Source organism: Panthera tigris, chromosome B2 (genome assembly GCF_018350195.1).
Source record: "Panthera tigris isolate Pti1 chromosome B2, P.tigris_Pti1_mat1.1, whole genome shotgun sequence".
NCBI classification, from domain to species: Eukaryota; Metazoa; Chordata; class Mammalia; order Carnivora; family Felidae; genus Panthera; species Panthera tigris.
Window position 1 is genome coordinate 118,760,253 of NC_056664.1, and position 14,237 is coordinate 118,774,489.

At 37.7% G+C, this 14,237-nt stretch overlaps 1 protein-coding gene across 1 annotated transcript in view; it reads right to left on the reverse strand.

The window, feature by feature from the left end:
- The window catches only part of STX7 (syntaxin 7), a 41,876-nt gene that overhangs the window by 7,636 nt on the left and 20,003 nt on the right, over positions 1 to 14,237 (reverse strand). Inside the window, exons 3-8 of the mRNA XM_007078620.3 lie at positions 6,921 to 6,990; positions 4,666 to 4,759; positions 3,834 to 3,971; positions 3,002 to 3,054; positions 2,120 to 2,216; positions 884 to 956 (exon numbers count right to left, since the gene is read on the reverse strand). Of these exons, the coding sequence (XP_007078682.2) occupies positions 884 to 956; positions 2,120 to 2,216; positions 3,002 to 3,054; positions 3,834 to 3,971; positions 4,666 to 4,759; positions 6,921 to 6,990 (525 nt within the window). The remainder of the gene's footprint in view (positions 1 to 883; positions 957 to 2,119; positions 2,217 to 3,001; positions 3,055 to 3,833; positions 3,972 to 4,665; positions 4,760 to 6,920; positions 6,991 to 14,237) is intronic.

Sequence of the window (14,237 nt, forward strand, 5' to 3'; positions counted from 1 at the left end):
CTAAATTAATCTACCAAAAAGATAGCAGAATAAATGATTAGGCAAATAGCTACCTATTCCTTCCAATCTAAAAGATAAGATAGCATGCACAATTATAAATAGCACAAGTTTTGCAGAAAGTGCTTGGTGGGATGAGAATTAACGGGGGTTGAGATGGAAACCAGGGGTCCTGCAAATAAGTGGCAATGAGGCTATGTGGTGCCTTCCATGGTCTCTGCAGCAGCAGGTTCTTATTAGATTTAGAGACTCAAATAAATGAAGCTAGTTGATTTGATCAGTAGGAGCCAAAAAGAAGATCTGTTTTAGATAATGCCAAGGGTAATGCTTTGTCTGTTGCAGAGGTTGTGCTTTTAATACTAGGGGGTCTGAAAGAGAGAGGGGTTACTCTCGGTTGAGAAGTAACCACAGGTAGAGGCACCTGGGTGGCTCAGTCTGTTAAGCATCTGACTTTGGCTCAGCTCATGATTTTGGGGTTCACTGAGTTCGAGCCTGGTCGGACTCTGTGCTGACAGCTCAGAGCCTGGAGCCTGCTTCAGATTCCGTGCCTCCCTTTCCCTCTCGCCCCCCAGCTCATGCTCTGTCTCTTTCTTTCAAAAATAAATTTTTTTTTTTAAAAAGGTGGGGGGGCACTTGGGTGGCTCTGTCGGTTAAGCATCCGACTTCAGCTCAGGTCATGATCTTGTGGTTTGTGAGTTCGAGCCCTGCATTGGGCTCTGTGCTGACAGCTCAGAACCTGGAGCCTGCTTTGGATTCTTTGTCTCCCTCTCTCTCGGGCCCTCCCCTGCTCACACACTTTCTCTCTCTCTCAAAAATAAAAACAAAACAAAAAAGAAGTTATCACAGGTAAATTGCTATAGACTGTTCCTACTTCAGCAGGGCTTACCTATTACATCTCCTTGCTCGTGAATCATCATTCCCAAATCTTTAAATATTTCATTAATATCCATAATATCAGCCTGAGAGAAAAAAGCACATATTATTACAATCAGAAATTCAGCCCCCAACCCACAAAAGGCAAAAATTAAGTGAGAATGCATGTAGACTTAAACCATAAATTTTGGAAATATCAGGAAACTACTTTACTATAATTAATCCTAAGTAACATGACCTTGAACAACTGTAACCAGTTCTTTAAAAGTAAGTTTGTGACGTTAAAAATACCAAACGAGGCAGCATAGAAACCAGGAATCTATGAGAGAAGGGCCCTGGGTTACTGAGTTTATGTTCATGTAATCTGATAGTTTTGTTATCACTAGCAGTATTTCCTCACAAGAGTAAAACAAATTATTGTTAGGCTATATTTCTAGTAAAAACTTACACATCAATTTGACACTGTAAAAGTACAAAACATTAGGTATAATTTTAAAGTCTCACATTAATAAATTTGATTATGCAATGGAACAGTGATGAAGAAGTTATAAATTTACTTTTCTTTAATATCCAATAACTTTTATTTTGCCCTATTAAAGAATAAAGTTAAAATATTTTATGGGGGGGGGGGCAATTTACATATTCATCCTGTGCCTTATTTCCCTGCCTATAAAATGGTGATGATGACAACATAGTTAACTACTTCAAGTTTTTAGGGGAACTAAATGAGATCATGCAAAAAATTGATCACATGGGGCTTGAAAACCCTTAATAAACTGTAGCTACTGTTAGCTATTATCAGCCCACCTTCTAGAGAATAGGTGGGTTCCACAAGAACTGAGGCTTACTAATCCCTTTAGAGCTCTTTGAGGTCAAGAACATGTAACAGAGAAATAAGATACGTGTCAAGCCCCTGTCCAGTCTCACTCAGGCGGGTCTGAGGTGTACCATGTGCTACAGAAGCCATCCAGGCTCCCTGAACACACATCTCTGAACTGAGATTTCCTCCATGTGAAGGACCTGCGGTGGTGACCTGACAGGATAAAAAACAAATCTGGAGACGAGGGAGGTCGGGTCTCTCATTTTAGCACAAATTCTAAAGGGATTTATTTTTTAAAAGGGAATTATTCTCATTGGTAAGAAATACCCCCACACTGATACATTTAGTTTTCTTTCCCAGCCCCTCCCCCAGAATTGTCACAAACACACTGAGAACACAGCTGCCACCCAATGGCCACACAAAGCTCACCTCAAGTTGCCTAATAGAAGATTCTCTCTCATGAATAAGGCGGAGGTCATCTTCTGTAATTTCTTCATCCTGCACCTGCACCTGAGGTTGAGCTTGGCTAACAGGCAGAATATGGAAAAAAGCAAAAAAAAAGACTGGTATTAAAATAGTAGGAATTCTTTTCCTATTTCAGAAATACGAAATAGAGTATCTTTTCTTCAAAGTCAGAGAACTGCTTAAATTTCTTAAATTTTAAGACTATAACAGAAGTATTAATCACATTTTCTCATGTTTCATTTCATTTACATTACTTTTCAGAGTTAATATTTAATTACTGGAAGCTATATTTAGCAACTGGGTATTTCTTCTTGGTTGACTTCAACCTCACATGAGGAAATAATCTACATCAAATAATAAGTCAATAACATTTATTTGGATATATCATTATTTACAAATTATTACTGCTATATTGAAATATTATATACATTATACATATATATATATTTAATCTTTATTTTATTTATTTTGAGAGAGACAGAGCAAGTGAGCAGGGGAGGGGCAGAGAGAGAGGAGGAGAGAGAGGATGTGAAGCAGGCTCTTGCACTGTCAGTGCAGAGCCTGAGGTGGGACTCGAACTCACGAACCATGAGATCATGACCTGAGTTGAAATCAAGAGTCGGACACTTAACCGACTGAGCCACCAGGCACCCCAGCATATTTTATATATTTATATATTTTATAAATAACTATTTTGAAAAAAAGTTCAAATTTATTGCTATTTATAAATAACTGAGGATATTTAAGATATAAGAAACTGAAAGCTTTCATTCTGTTCTAGAGACCATAATATATAGAGTGAATTTGGAAAATTATCTTTTGATCAGTATGTTTTGTATTTCTTACCTTTCCCAGGATACAAGATTCCTTTCCTTTGAGGTGTCCTCAGGAAAACCACCCTGAATAATTTAGTAATAGGACAGATTGAGAAAGGGCAAAGAAAAAACACACAACACTCACACTTTCTCTTATAATAATCTAAACTGATTTATGTACGCATGTGCACACATGGGTAGAGAAAAGAGAAATGTTCTTGTTCTAATTTTTTAGGTCAAGTGCTTCAAGTAATATTAAAATTGTATCCTAAGCTGACAAGAAAGGAATTTATTAAATATTCCAAACGGCCAAATAATAAATATTATTTGATTAAAATATAATATAGTCCTGGAACCTCTACGTTAAGGAACAAGGAAACATCTTGCAATAGTTTCTAAGGGAATATAAAATTAGATTAACTAAAAATTCCACTTTAACTTATCCTTACATTTATTTTCTCTTATATTTATTTTCAATATTCACACAATAATTCACTCTGTTCATTTTCATCATTTTCATATAACCCGGGAGTAAAGTGTTCCCTGCATTAGTCCAGACAGAAAGTGACAACTTCTAGTACGAATCAATGTGGGACTGTCACTCAGGATCTGACCTCTCATCTTTTCTGACAAAATGTTCCCATATTCTTATACAGTCATCTGTAATTTTGGTTCTATATCATGGACAAAATAACTACAACATTACAGAACTACCATCCTTCTTAAAATTGAAAAACCTGAAAATAAATATTCAAATATTAATGTCCAGAATAGTCACAGATTGTTCTGACTTAAAAAAAATGCCAGTGTAGTCTTTCAAGGGAACGACATGGTCACTTTATAACGCCCCATTAAATACTTACAGATACTCTGGAACTGGCTCTTACTCGAGCAACAAACTCTTTCTCTTTCTCAGCAGCTTCCCTCTGGACCTTTTGAAAGTTTGTCAGTGATGTCGTGAATTGAGCCACTAAGCGATCCTTCTGTATTTTCCTCTGACGCTAGATGAAAGGGGAGAAACGTACTAGAATCAAACTGTGAAGTTCTAGAGAATTCGTAGAAGTTGTTTCACCACTACTTGGCTCTTTATTTTATTCTGAAATTTTCACTCACTCCCCAATTATGGGGCCTCACTGATTAACCTTCAATTACATTTCGACAGTGTGTCCAAATACTATGTATATTTACCACCTTGAGACAAAAGGTCCAAAATGCTGGATTTCTCACCTCATATTTCCATCCTAAAGACTGGGCCATGATTTTGAGATTATTTTGAAGTAGCTCCTTTTGTTTTCTTTTTAGGAAAATAAAACCTTGTACTCTTACCTAAGTAGTCACTTCCACTAAGTAATAAGCAAGGAACCAAATATGTGCCCCTAGGAAACCTCACATCTTGAATGAGTGTGCACGTCGCAAGGAGTCAGCCCTGGAAAGCCAGGAAACAATTACTCAGGAAGCATTTTCTGAGCACTTGCTTAATTATGGGTCAGGGCAACTTCATGGAAATAATTCTTGCTTTATTGAACCACAGGATACTACCTGGGCAATTAAATATAGTTTTGTGTTCTGTGAACTAATCTCAAATACAATTTTTCCCCCTTGATTTCCTTTCTAGCATAACAGTTCAAAGACCCTACAATGCATGTGATTTCTTTCACATTCAATACATCAACAACGTGTCTTAAGGCTTGATACCTGTTCGCTGGGGGTGGTGGGCAGGGATCCAAACTCTTTAATGTACTTATCCGTCTCTTTGGCAAGTTGGTTAGTATACTGCTGCTTCTGTTGCCTACAGTGAGAAAACACACATTATTGCCAAAGAGCGAAGAGATTTAAGTTACAATGCTGCCAGTTGAATCAATCCTGATGAATACTTTGACAAAAATCCCCCCCCCCTTTTTTTATAGGCTGGCTCTAAATCTTCTCTATGAAAACAAAAATGTCCAGGTTCTATTTTTTGATAGATATTGAGCAAATATTACATGGAAAGTTCTTTACTCACACATGGCAACCAAGCTTTGAGAAATCAGTAGTCATTTAGAAAGGAAGATGACTGGAGCCAAAGGCAGACTGTGGGATGTGTGACGTTGCAGATAATTTGGGGGGTGGGGGGGAGCCTTTTGTCTGCATCCTGCAACTGGGAGGTTAGCTGAATAAATGACGAAGGTCTGTCGCCTGAGACTCTGTCCAGTTCTCAGGGCTGGAGGTACCTGTATCCTCTCCTCTTTCTCTATCTGGACATTTGTATCCTTCTACAGACTTTTAAAAAAAGAGGGGAGGAGGTAATAAATAATAATATACATTTACTATTTTTTAAGTTTGCTGTGGAAAAAATAATAGCATTTCTCTGTAAAGAGAAAGCACCGTAAGAAATAAGTTATATCAGTATCTGTATGTATCTTGCTAGCTAGCTTATCAAGTAAAAAAGTCAGATTTTTTAACTAAAGAACTTGACTAAAAACAAAATAAGCTTATACTAATGTGATGCTTTACAAATTACAACATTAGTACTTCTCATTTACATTATCTCTCATTTTAAATACCTATATGAGTCATACTTAGGATCCCGTAAAATAATGATACTATATAAGAGTATTTTAGAGCACAGATAACTGTATTTGATTGATAAGGAAGAATTACAAACTACTGTTATCTATTTACCAAGTCCACTGCCTTTAACAAACCTTTCAAAATCTTTAGGAAATGAAATACAGCTACATTTCTGAAAAGAAGACCTTACTGATATCTACTTATTCACAGTCTCCACTACCAACCTTAGCAAATATTATAACTATTAAGAATTATGTGTTCCTATTCCCTTTTAGTTTAACAAATGATGGGTTATTATTTAAACTTGGGGCATTTTTACTACCCCAACATCTCTCCACTGCAGAAAACATCAGTATAAATTAGACCTAACTATAAATTCTTCAAATTGTACTTCATAAAAAACATGATTTCCTACCATCTATCTTTGAATTTCTTGCTCTTTGCAATTTTTTCTTTTTTTTTTTTTTTTAAGTTTATTTATTTTGAGAGAGAGAAGAAGCACAAGATGGGGAGGGCAGAGAGAGAGTGGTGACAGCGAGAATCCCAAGCAGGCTCTACACCACCAGTGCCGAGTCCGACATGGGGCCCAGACTCCCATGAGCCACCCAGGTGTCCCTGCAATTTTTTCCTTCTATAGCTAATGTTGTTTGGGTCTCATTTACTGCATATTTATCACTTGCAATTGGGCTGTAACAACACTGAATTAAGATTTAAGATTCACGTTCAGAATAATGTTAGGCAAATCATCAAACCCGCCGAGACATATTTTCCTTACAAGCGAAACGAAAATAATTATTTTGATCTATGTATTTCACTCTAATTTTGTAAGATTCAGGTGAGAAACTGTGTAAAAATACTATAAAATCTGTAACACCACAAAATATCATTGCTGTTCTTCTAGCAGCATATTAATTTACTGAAACATGTATTGCATAACTTCATCAGAACTTTTTATTTTTTTTAAACAGAGGCTAATGCTTTCTGAAATTCAAAGATGTAGGTATAAGTGTTTAGAGGGCTAACAATTCATATTGAGTAAGTACTGGATCTAAACCAAATAAAAATCTAATCACTGAAGGAACTGTCAGCTATGGGAAGAAAATCACATAGAGAAGCTTAGAGTATCATTTTCCAAAAGCCATCAGAAAAACCTATTCAGGAAGTGTAAGAAAGGCAACTAAGGAAGTTCTGCTTTGCTGGAGTAAGCTAGCTCTTCAATGAAAAACATCTGCTTACCCGGAACAAGGAAAAACCAACACAAAAGCTTGGTTCAAATAAGGTAGCTGAAAAATTTTATTAATTTTCCATTATTTCTCTGGTGAACATAACATGACATACCATCAAAGCAACCTAACAGTGTTTTTTTTTTTCTTTCTTTCTTTTTTGTATTAAATACTTACAGTTGTTGCCTAAGTTCAGGTGAATCTTGAGGCGTTCCAAGTTGATTCAGGGTCCTCTGTATTTCCACAGCTATTATGATGGAAAATAAATGTACAATTGTTACAAATGTTAGGGCAATAGAAATTACATTAGAAATTAATACAGGCAACTGGGCACTTAGAAAAAGAAAAATAAAGAGATGAATATAGAAAACATTGAGAAAAAATTAAAAATGAGTGGTTTATTTAAATCTAATTAGAATAATGCATTAATTTTCAAGAGGAAATTGTGTGGGGCCATTAACATGTAAAACTGCACTTATGATCCAGAAGTATTTTCTTCCCTGCCCCTCAGAACATTTAGAACAATGGCACACTTAGCTCTAACAGGCATAAAAACTGTAAGGAAAATAATTGTCAAGTTAGTAGAATATAAAATGAATGAATTATTGTTAATAAACAAGGGAGGAATAATAGAATTGAAATAATTAATTTGGAATTTTCTATGTAATAATGGAGGCAGGCAAGCATCATAAAGAATGCTGAAACCACAAAATAGTCACAGAATCTCAAATTATCCCCACACAGATGACATTAGTTATAAAAGAGTTAACTTCATCTTAGATAAATTTGTTGCTTAAAACAAAATGATCAAATTTAGCAGCACCAATGAGACAACCCGGTAGGATAAGCTTCCTGATGGGATGCAATGAGAAGGTCATAATATGATCCATGCAATGTTTAACCTGAAACTAATCATGAGGAGAAAAAAATCGGACCAATCTAGATTGCAAGATAATCTACAAAAAAACTGGTCTAGGCTTTTAAAAATGTCATTGTCACGAAAGGGAAAAAAAAAGACAAGGCAGATGGGCTTTCCAAATTAAAGAACTAAAGCACCCATAAGGCAATGTTGGATTTTGGAGTGGAATCTAAATCGGGATAAAAAACATGCTATAAAAAAAAAAAAAATGTGGGGCAACTGAAGAATCTTGGGTTTCGATTTTGAAATTTGAATTTGGAGAGAGAGATACTAAACAAAAGTGTAAAAACGTCAACAACTGGTGAACCCAGGTAAAAGGTATAGTTCGCTGCCCTATACTTTTCTGTAGGTTTCAAACATTCAAAATTAGAAGTCAAGAGTTAAAATTCATGCTAAGCTCACAAAGTCTATAAACGCGCCAACTTTTTTTTTTTAAAGGTTATTTCTCACAAAAGGGGAGGTCCTATAGCTTTATGCATGTGTGCAGGCAAATAAAATGTCAAGTAGAAGCTGAAAATCCATCTGAAAGTAAAGAATTTACACATTTCCAAAAACAGAAAAGAAAAGAAAAGAAAAGAAAAGAAAAGAAAAGAAAAGAAAAGAAAGTATGTTCACCATAGCAAACAAAAGAGACGAGCTATAATGCATATTTATTTTTGGTCACCTAATACCTAGAATTCTTAATTATATCCAGATCTTCTTGGTTATAATATCATGATCACTGAGAAGTATATCATCGCAGATCCAGTCTTAGGGAGAAAAGAACCCTGATTGTTAAAGCAATAAAACTGTTCTCAGAGTCTCTGCATTTTGCTTACCTCCACCAAGAGTAATATGGGTAATTAATAATAAGAGACCTTGTAGCAGTCATAAAAAGAAAGGCAGACTCTTAAACGAGGTATTTGTAAACAAAAGCCAGATTTAGTCAGTGCTATTTAGATTTTATAGATACTGAAATTCCTTACAAGTCAAATGTTCTAGCTGATGACCTTCCTCTCACTCTGAAACAATTCTTTTAATAACACAGTATCTTATAAAATGAAGTTAATTAGGAATGCTACCATGATGTTACTGCCTAACAGAATGCATTGAATTGAGTGCTAGATGCTTTTCATGAATGCTTTTTCATGAAGATATAAGTAAAATAAGGCCTCCTACTCTCTTGTCCAAAAAAGGGAAAGAAAGCACATCACGTAAACCCTGAGGGGAAGCAGGAGAGTAAATGCTTCAAATAAAGAGCTACAAAATTGGTCTGCTATGGGAGGGTAATCAAAAAAGCCTAAATGGAGGTGGTACTGGTAACAGTTTCAAAGTGTAAGAAATGGGACACTTCAGTCCTGGAGACTGAAACCTCCGATGCCATACCTGCATATAAATTGAAATAATTGTATTACTTACTGTCTCCCTGACTTGAAAGTAAACTAGTCTTATTAGTTTTTGTATATCTAACACCCACCACATTGTTGACACTCAAGGAATATTTTATTTATTCATTCATTTTTTAAAAAGTTTACTTATTTATTTTTGAAAGAGAAAAAGATCATGAGCAGGGGAGGGGCAGAGAGAGAGAGAGAGAGAGAGAGAGAGAGAGAGAGAGAGAATCCCAAGCAGACTCCATGCTGTCAGTGCAGAGCCTGAAGTGGGGCTTGAACTCACAAACCATGAGATGGTGGCCTGAGCCAAAATCAAGAGATGGACACTTAACCAACTGAGCCACAGAGGCACCCCAACACTCAATGAGTATTTTAAAAGCTGACCACAAAAGGGCATTAGAAAGAACAAATCTTATGTAAGAAAGGGTATGTATTTCTAACATAAAGCATCTGTAAGAAGGGAGTTAAGAAAAGGAAGGGTGCTCAACTAGTCATTTATTCAACATTTACTGAGTATTCACTATGTATCAGGCACAGTGGGAGGGGTTTAGTATGTCAACACTGATTCAAGGTGATCCTTTAATTTGTAGAGCTCTACACTTAAGGCTCAAAGGTATCATGTGATCTGACAAAAGGCCGATGGAAACATAGCTGAAATTACTGAATCAAGCTTACGAGAAGTATTATGTGGCATTAGTTTAATCCTATTTTATAAACAAAAATGCTGAGAATCAGACGGAATAACTGACTTGTCCAAGAAATCAGTTATTTAGAAGAGCTAAGATTAAAAATGTAGATTTGGGGGTTTTCAAAACAATATTTTCAGTGTGCTACAAGGGCTAGAAGTAAAAGACTTTTTAAAAAAGATTACTGCATAATCTAGGTGTATGTATGCCAAAGCCAACAAGCAAGCAAACACAAAAATAAGTGTATGCTAACTTGGAATAAAGAATTGAGCTGTAAGTTTCATGGCCCTTTGGTGGATCACAAAGGCCGGTCAGCCTGGCTACAACTGATCAGGAAATAAATGCCTGTCCTTTCTTCAGATCTTATGAACTGGCAAGATTCCAGAGACCTCATTTTCAATGACTGGTGTTACCCTTTTACATCAGTGTCAGCAAATTATGGCCTGTTTTGTACTGCCTTCCAGCTCGGACTAGTTGTTACATTTTTAAAGAATTAAAAAAAAAAAAAGCAAAAACAAACAACAACAACAAAGAAAAATATGCAGGAGACCAGACATGGCCACAAAGCTGAAAATATTTACTCTCTGGCCCTTTAGAGAAAAGTTGGCCAATCCCTGTCCTAAATTAGTAAAAAAGTAAAAATTGCTAAAACTTTGTATTCACAAACTCTGAGTCAGTGTGTTACTTGAATGTACTAAGTACTCACTATGTTACTAAGCCTATGTAGTATAATATTTAACAATGTTGCAAATTTTTCACCAAGCAGGCATGTAAAGGCAGAGTTGAATTTCTGCAATTTTCAGAAAGAATAAGTAATCAGTACATCACAGGTGCTGGTTTGACAGATTATTTCAAGGGCTGCTCTTTTCTCATTAATTTAGAAAGAATTACAGTTACTTTGTTGCATACTGGAGGAAAATTTTTGCAGAGTACCCGCCAGAGTTTCATGAAACATGAAAATTAAGGAACAAATTCTTTACATAACCATAAACAGGGTCTCAAAGAAAAATTCACCTAATACACAGAGGTACGATTAAATCAAGATGCACCTCTATAAGAATGCAATGAACACATTATTTTTGCATTACCTGCACCATTACACTTCTAGAGAGGTGACTTTAAAGAATACTTCCCACTTTTCTATAACATAAAGAGAATACTACTACCTACACATCCAGAAAAGGTACATTATTATTTCCTCAAAAACAAAGCAGTCCCCTTTCTGGGTCTTACTTCAGTACAGAAGACCTATTCTATTCCACACGGGTCCGCTGCCATCTAGTGGAGTGCTTAAGAAAAATGCTCCATTGCAAAGAATAAAAATCTTTGCCATCGTAGGCAGCAGTTGGTATGAGGGGCTATGTAATGTCCCAACCTGTCAGAGGTCACTGGGGTGCGGGAGGATGCTGTCTGACCAGTGAGAGTGGCCGGCGTGAGGGAGCACCTAGGCCAGCCCTAACAGGCACATAGTGCATTCAAAGAACTATCTCCAAAAAACAGAATACGGCTATCTTCTCTTCTAAGAGTAAATATTCCCATTGCTCAACCCAAAAAACAACTCAGAATTGTAACAGCCAATCACAGAAAAAACAAAAACAAAAACAAAAACAAAAAACCGTGACTAGGAAAACCCTTGAGCAGGTGATGTTGAGACTGACTCAGTGTCAGCCACACCACACTCAGAAGTATAATGCTGACCAGCCAGCAGCCTCGGAGCCAGACAGCCTGATTTGGAAACCTGACCTCACTTCTTCCTAGCTGCTGACCTTCAGCCGTTTACCTAATCTCTCCAAGCTATCATTGCCTCAACGGTCAAACGGAGAGAAAATTACCTCTTTCTCAATTGCCATGAACTTCAACAGAAAACAATGCATGTAAGCACTTTGTACTGGATATTGTAAGAATGAACTCAATACATGGAGAACTAATGGTATGAAGGGGTTTATGTCTTTCTCCTGAAAGTCAGAAGTGAACAATAAGAAAATTCTCTTTTTTTAATGTTTATTTATTTATTCTGAGAGAGAGAGAGAGAATACAAGTGGGAGGGGGTGCAGGGCGGGGGGGGGGGGGGAGAGAAAATCCCAAGCAGGCACCATGCTGATCAACTGAATCCATGATCAACGCAGGGCTTGATCTCACAACTGTGTGACCTTAGCCAAAATCAAGAGTCAGACACTCAGCCGCCCGAGCCACGCAGGCGCCCCAACAATAAGAATATTAACATATGTTAGCTAACTCATGTGAACCATGCCTTAGGAGGGTACTGAGACTTCATCATTTCTGATATAGTTACGAGAACTGCAGAGACGATGTATCAATGGACACAGAATAGTTATATCCTATAATTACAAGGGAAGAGTTGCCTGACAGTGAGAAGTACCTAGCAGTTATGTACAAATGATGTAATTGAAACTGAACTAGAAAACAACTAAATGTTGAAAGAAATAAACTGTTTTCCTCCTCCACTCTTTTCTCATCTATCAATCAATCCCTCTACCTGTTTCAAAGGGTACTTTCGAGTACTACAGAAGATGATACATATGAAAACATTTTGGAACGGCACAGACCTCTGTAAGAACGAAAGATGCTATCCTGGTAAATTTACTATAATTCAAGTTAGAACCATTAGGTTAGGTTCATTACAGAGTACAAGGTGCACAGGGTAATATATCATAAAAAATCTTATCGGCTAGTTGGAAGAAGTATCAACACAAAAAGGCTTTAAGAAATAAAAATGGAGTGACATGGGACTATTTCATATATCAAGAAAAACTAAGAAACGTGTACAGTATTATACTTCTAAAAAGTGTATCACAAGTGGGAAATCCCCCCAGAGAATCTGAAAGACAGCTACTAAAATAATTATGGGCTTTTTTCCAATATCCTCTCTATCTCATGCTCTGTCTTGTGACCTGGATAGGCAGCTTATCTTCTTTGTCGGTGAAAGAATTGAAGCAAACTGTGGAGACAAAAAGGGGTAAGAGGAAGATAAGGATGAGTCTTGAGCTGAGAAGCCCACTATGGAGTCTGCGCCTCCAGAGGCCAAGCCCACTGGTTTGCTGTGCTCTCCTTCCTGAAACTAACTAGCACACCTGCAAGCTATCTCAAATTCAGAACACTCCAAATACATTTAATTTTAAATCTCTCATTGGTTTTCTTCCCAGATATTTCAAACGTAGAAAGGCATGTAGATTGACAAAATGGAAATGTAGGGTATTTTAAAGCTACTATAGATTAATAAAGAGTTAAATCTGAGGGCACAGTGCCTGGTTTGTTTTTTTTTTTTATGTTTATTTTTTGAGAGAGAGAGAGTGCATGAGCGGGGGACGGAAGAGAGAGAGAGAGAGGGAGAGAAGAGAATCCTACGCATGTGGGGCTCTCTAACTCACCAACTGTGAGATCATGACCCGAGCGGAAATCAAGAGTCGAAAGCTCAACCGAGCCACTCAGGTGCCCCTGAGGCATGGTTCTTAAAAATAAATTACAAAATCAAGCCACTTGAAAACTGTATGTAAACAAGACTCTGGATTTCTAAGATGGCTGGAACATTACAAACTCTTCTTAGCAAAGATATTCAGTGCTAACATTTTATCACATGGATCTGCTCAGCTTACCTACTCTGAGGGAGCCTAGAATCAGAAGGAAGGAAAGCCCGGAGGCGCGTGTGGTCCCTTGAGAAGGTGATTTGTGTAAGCAGCAAACCCAGGCAAGGACTCGCCAGTGGCCAAGCCCTACTCGTACTCCAGCTCTCCAGCCTTCCTGACCCTCCTTTTCGACAAGCTGCCTTTCGGTCATCCACCAAATGGCCCATTAATTCTCCTTCTGCTCCAAAAGCAGCCCAGTGTTGTTAGCCATGTCATGAATTCACCTCCAGTTTGTATGGCAGTGATTTCTGAACTGTTACCTCACTCCTAATTTCTGATCCATTTGCCAAGACATTGCTACTCAGATGTTGCTAAGATGGATTGAAAACGGGACATGGTATAAGTCTGTTCCTGAATCTTCCCTCTTCTTCCCTTCCGAAGCTACAGAGAACAAAAGGGGGGGGGGGGGAGGAAACCCACAAAAGTTTTGTTTTCAGAGAAATGAGGACAACAAAAACTTCTCAAAAATATATCCATGTGGCCCAAAGCAACAGAAAAGAGCAGATCCTGAGTGGGAAGCCACATGAGTGGGATCCCTAAGGAATAAAGGAGGCAGAGCTCCAAGATGTCACCAACAAGTACCCACTTCCAGAAAAGTACGCTCACATTCTGAGTGGGACCAGGAACAGGGCTGAGAAGGAACCAGACACCCTCCTGGCGGAGGAAGGAGGAGGAGCCTGGGCCCTGCTAGAGGCCGCAGGCTGCTGACCTCTGAAAGTTCTTTCCCGAAGAGCAGGCAGATGCTTTACAAAAAGGTAGCTGTGTGTTGTGGGGCCACCATGGTGATGGGGGGGGGGGGGGCATCAGAGCTGGAGGGGGAGGACCTGTCACACAAGAGGAGGTTTCAAGAGGCAGAGGGGGAAAGAAACGGT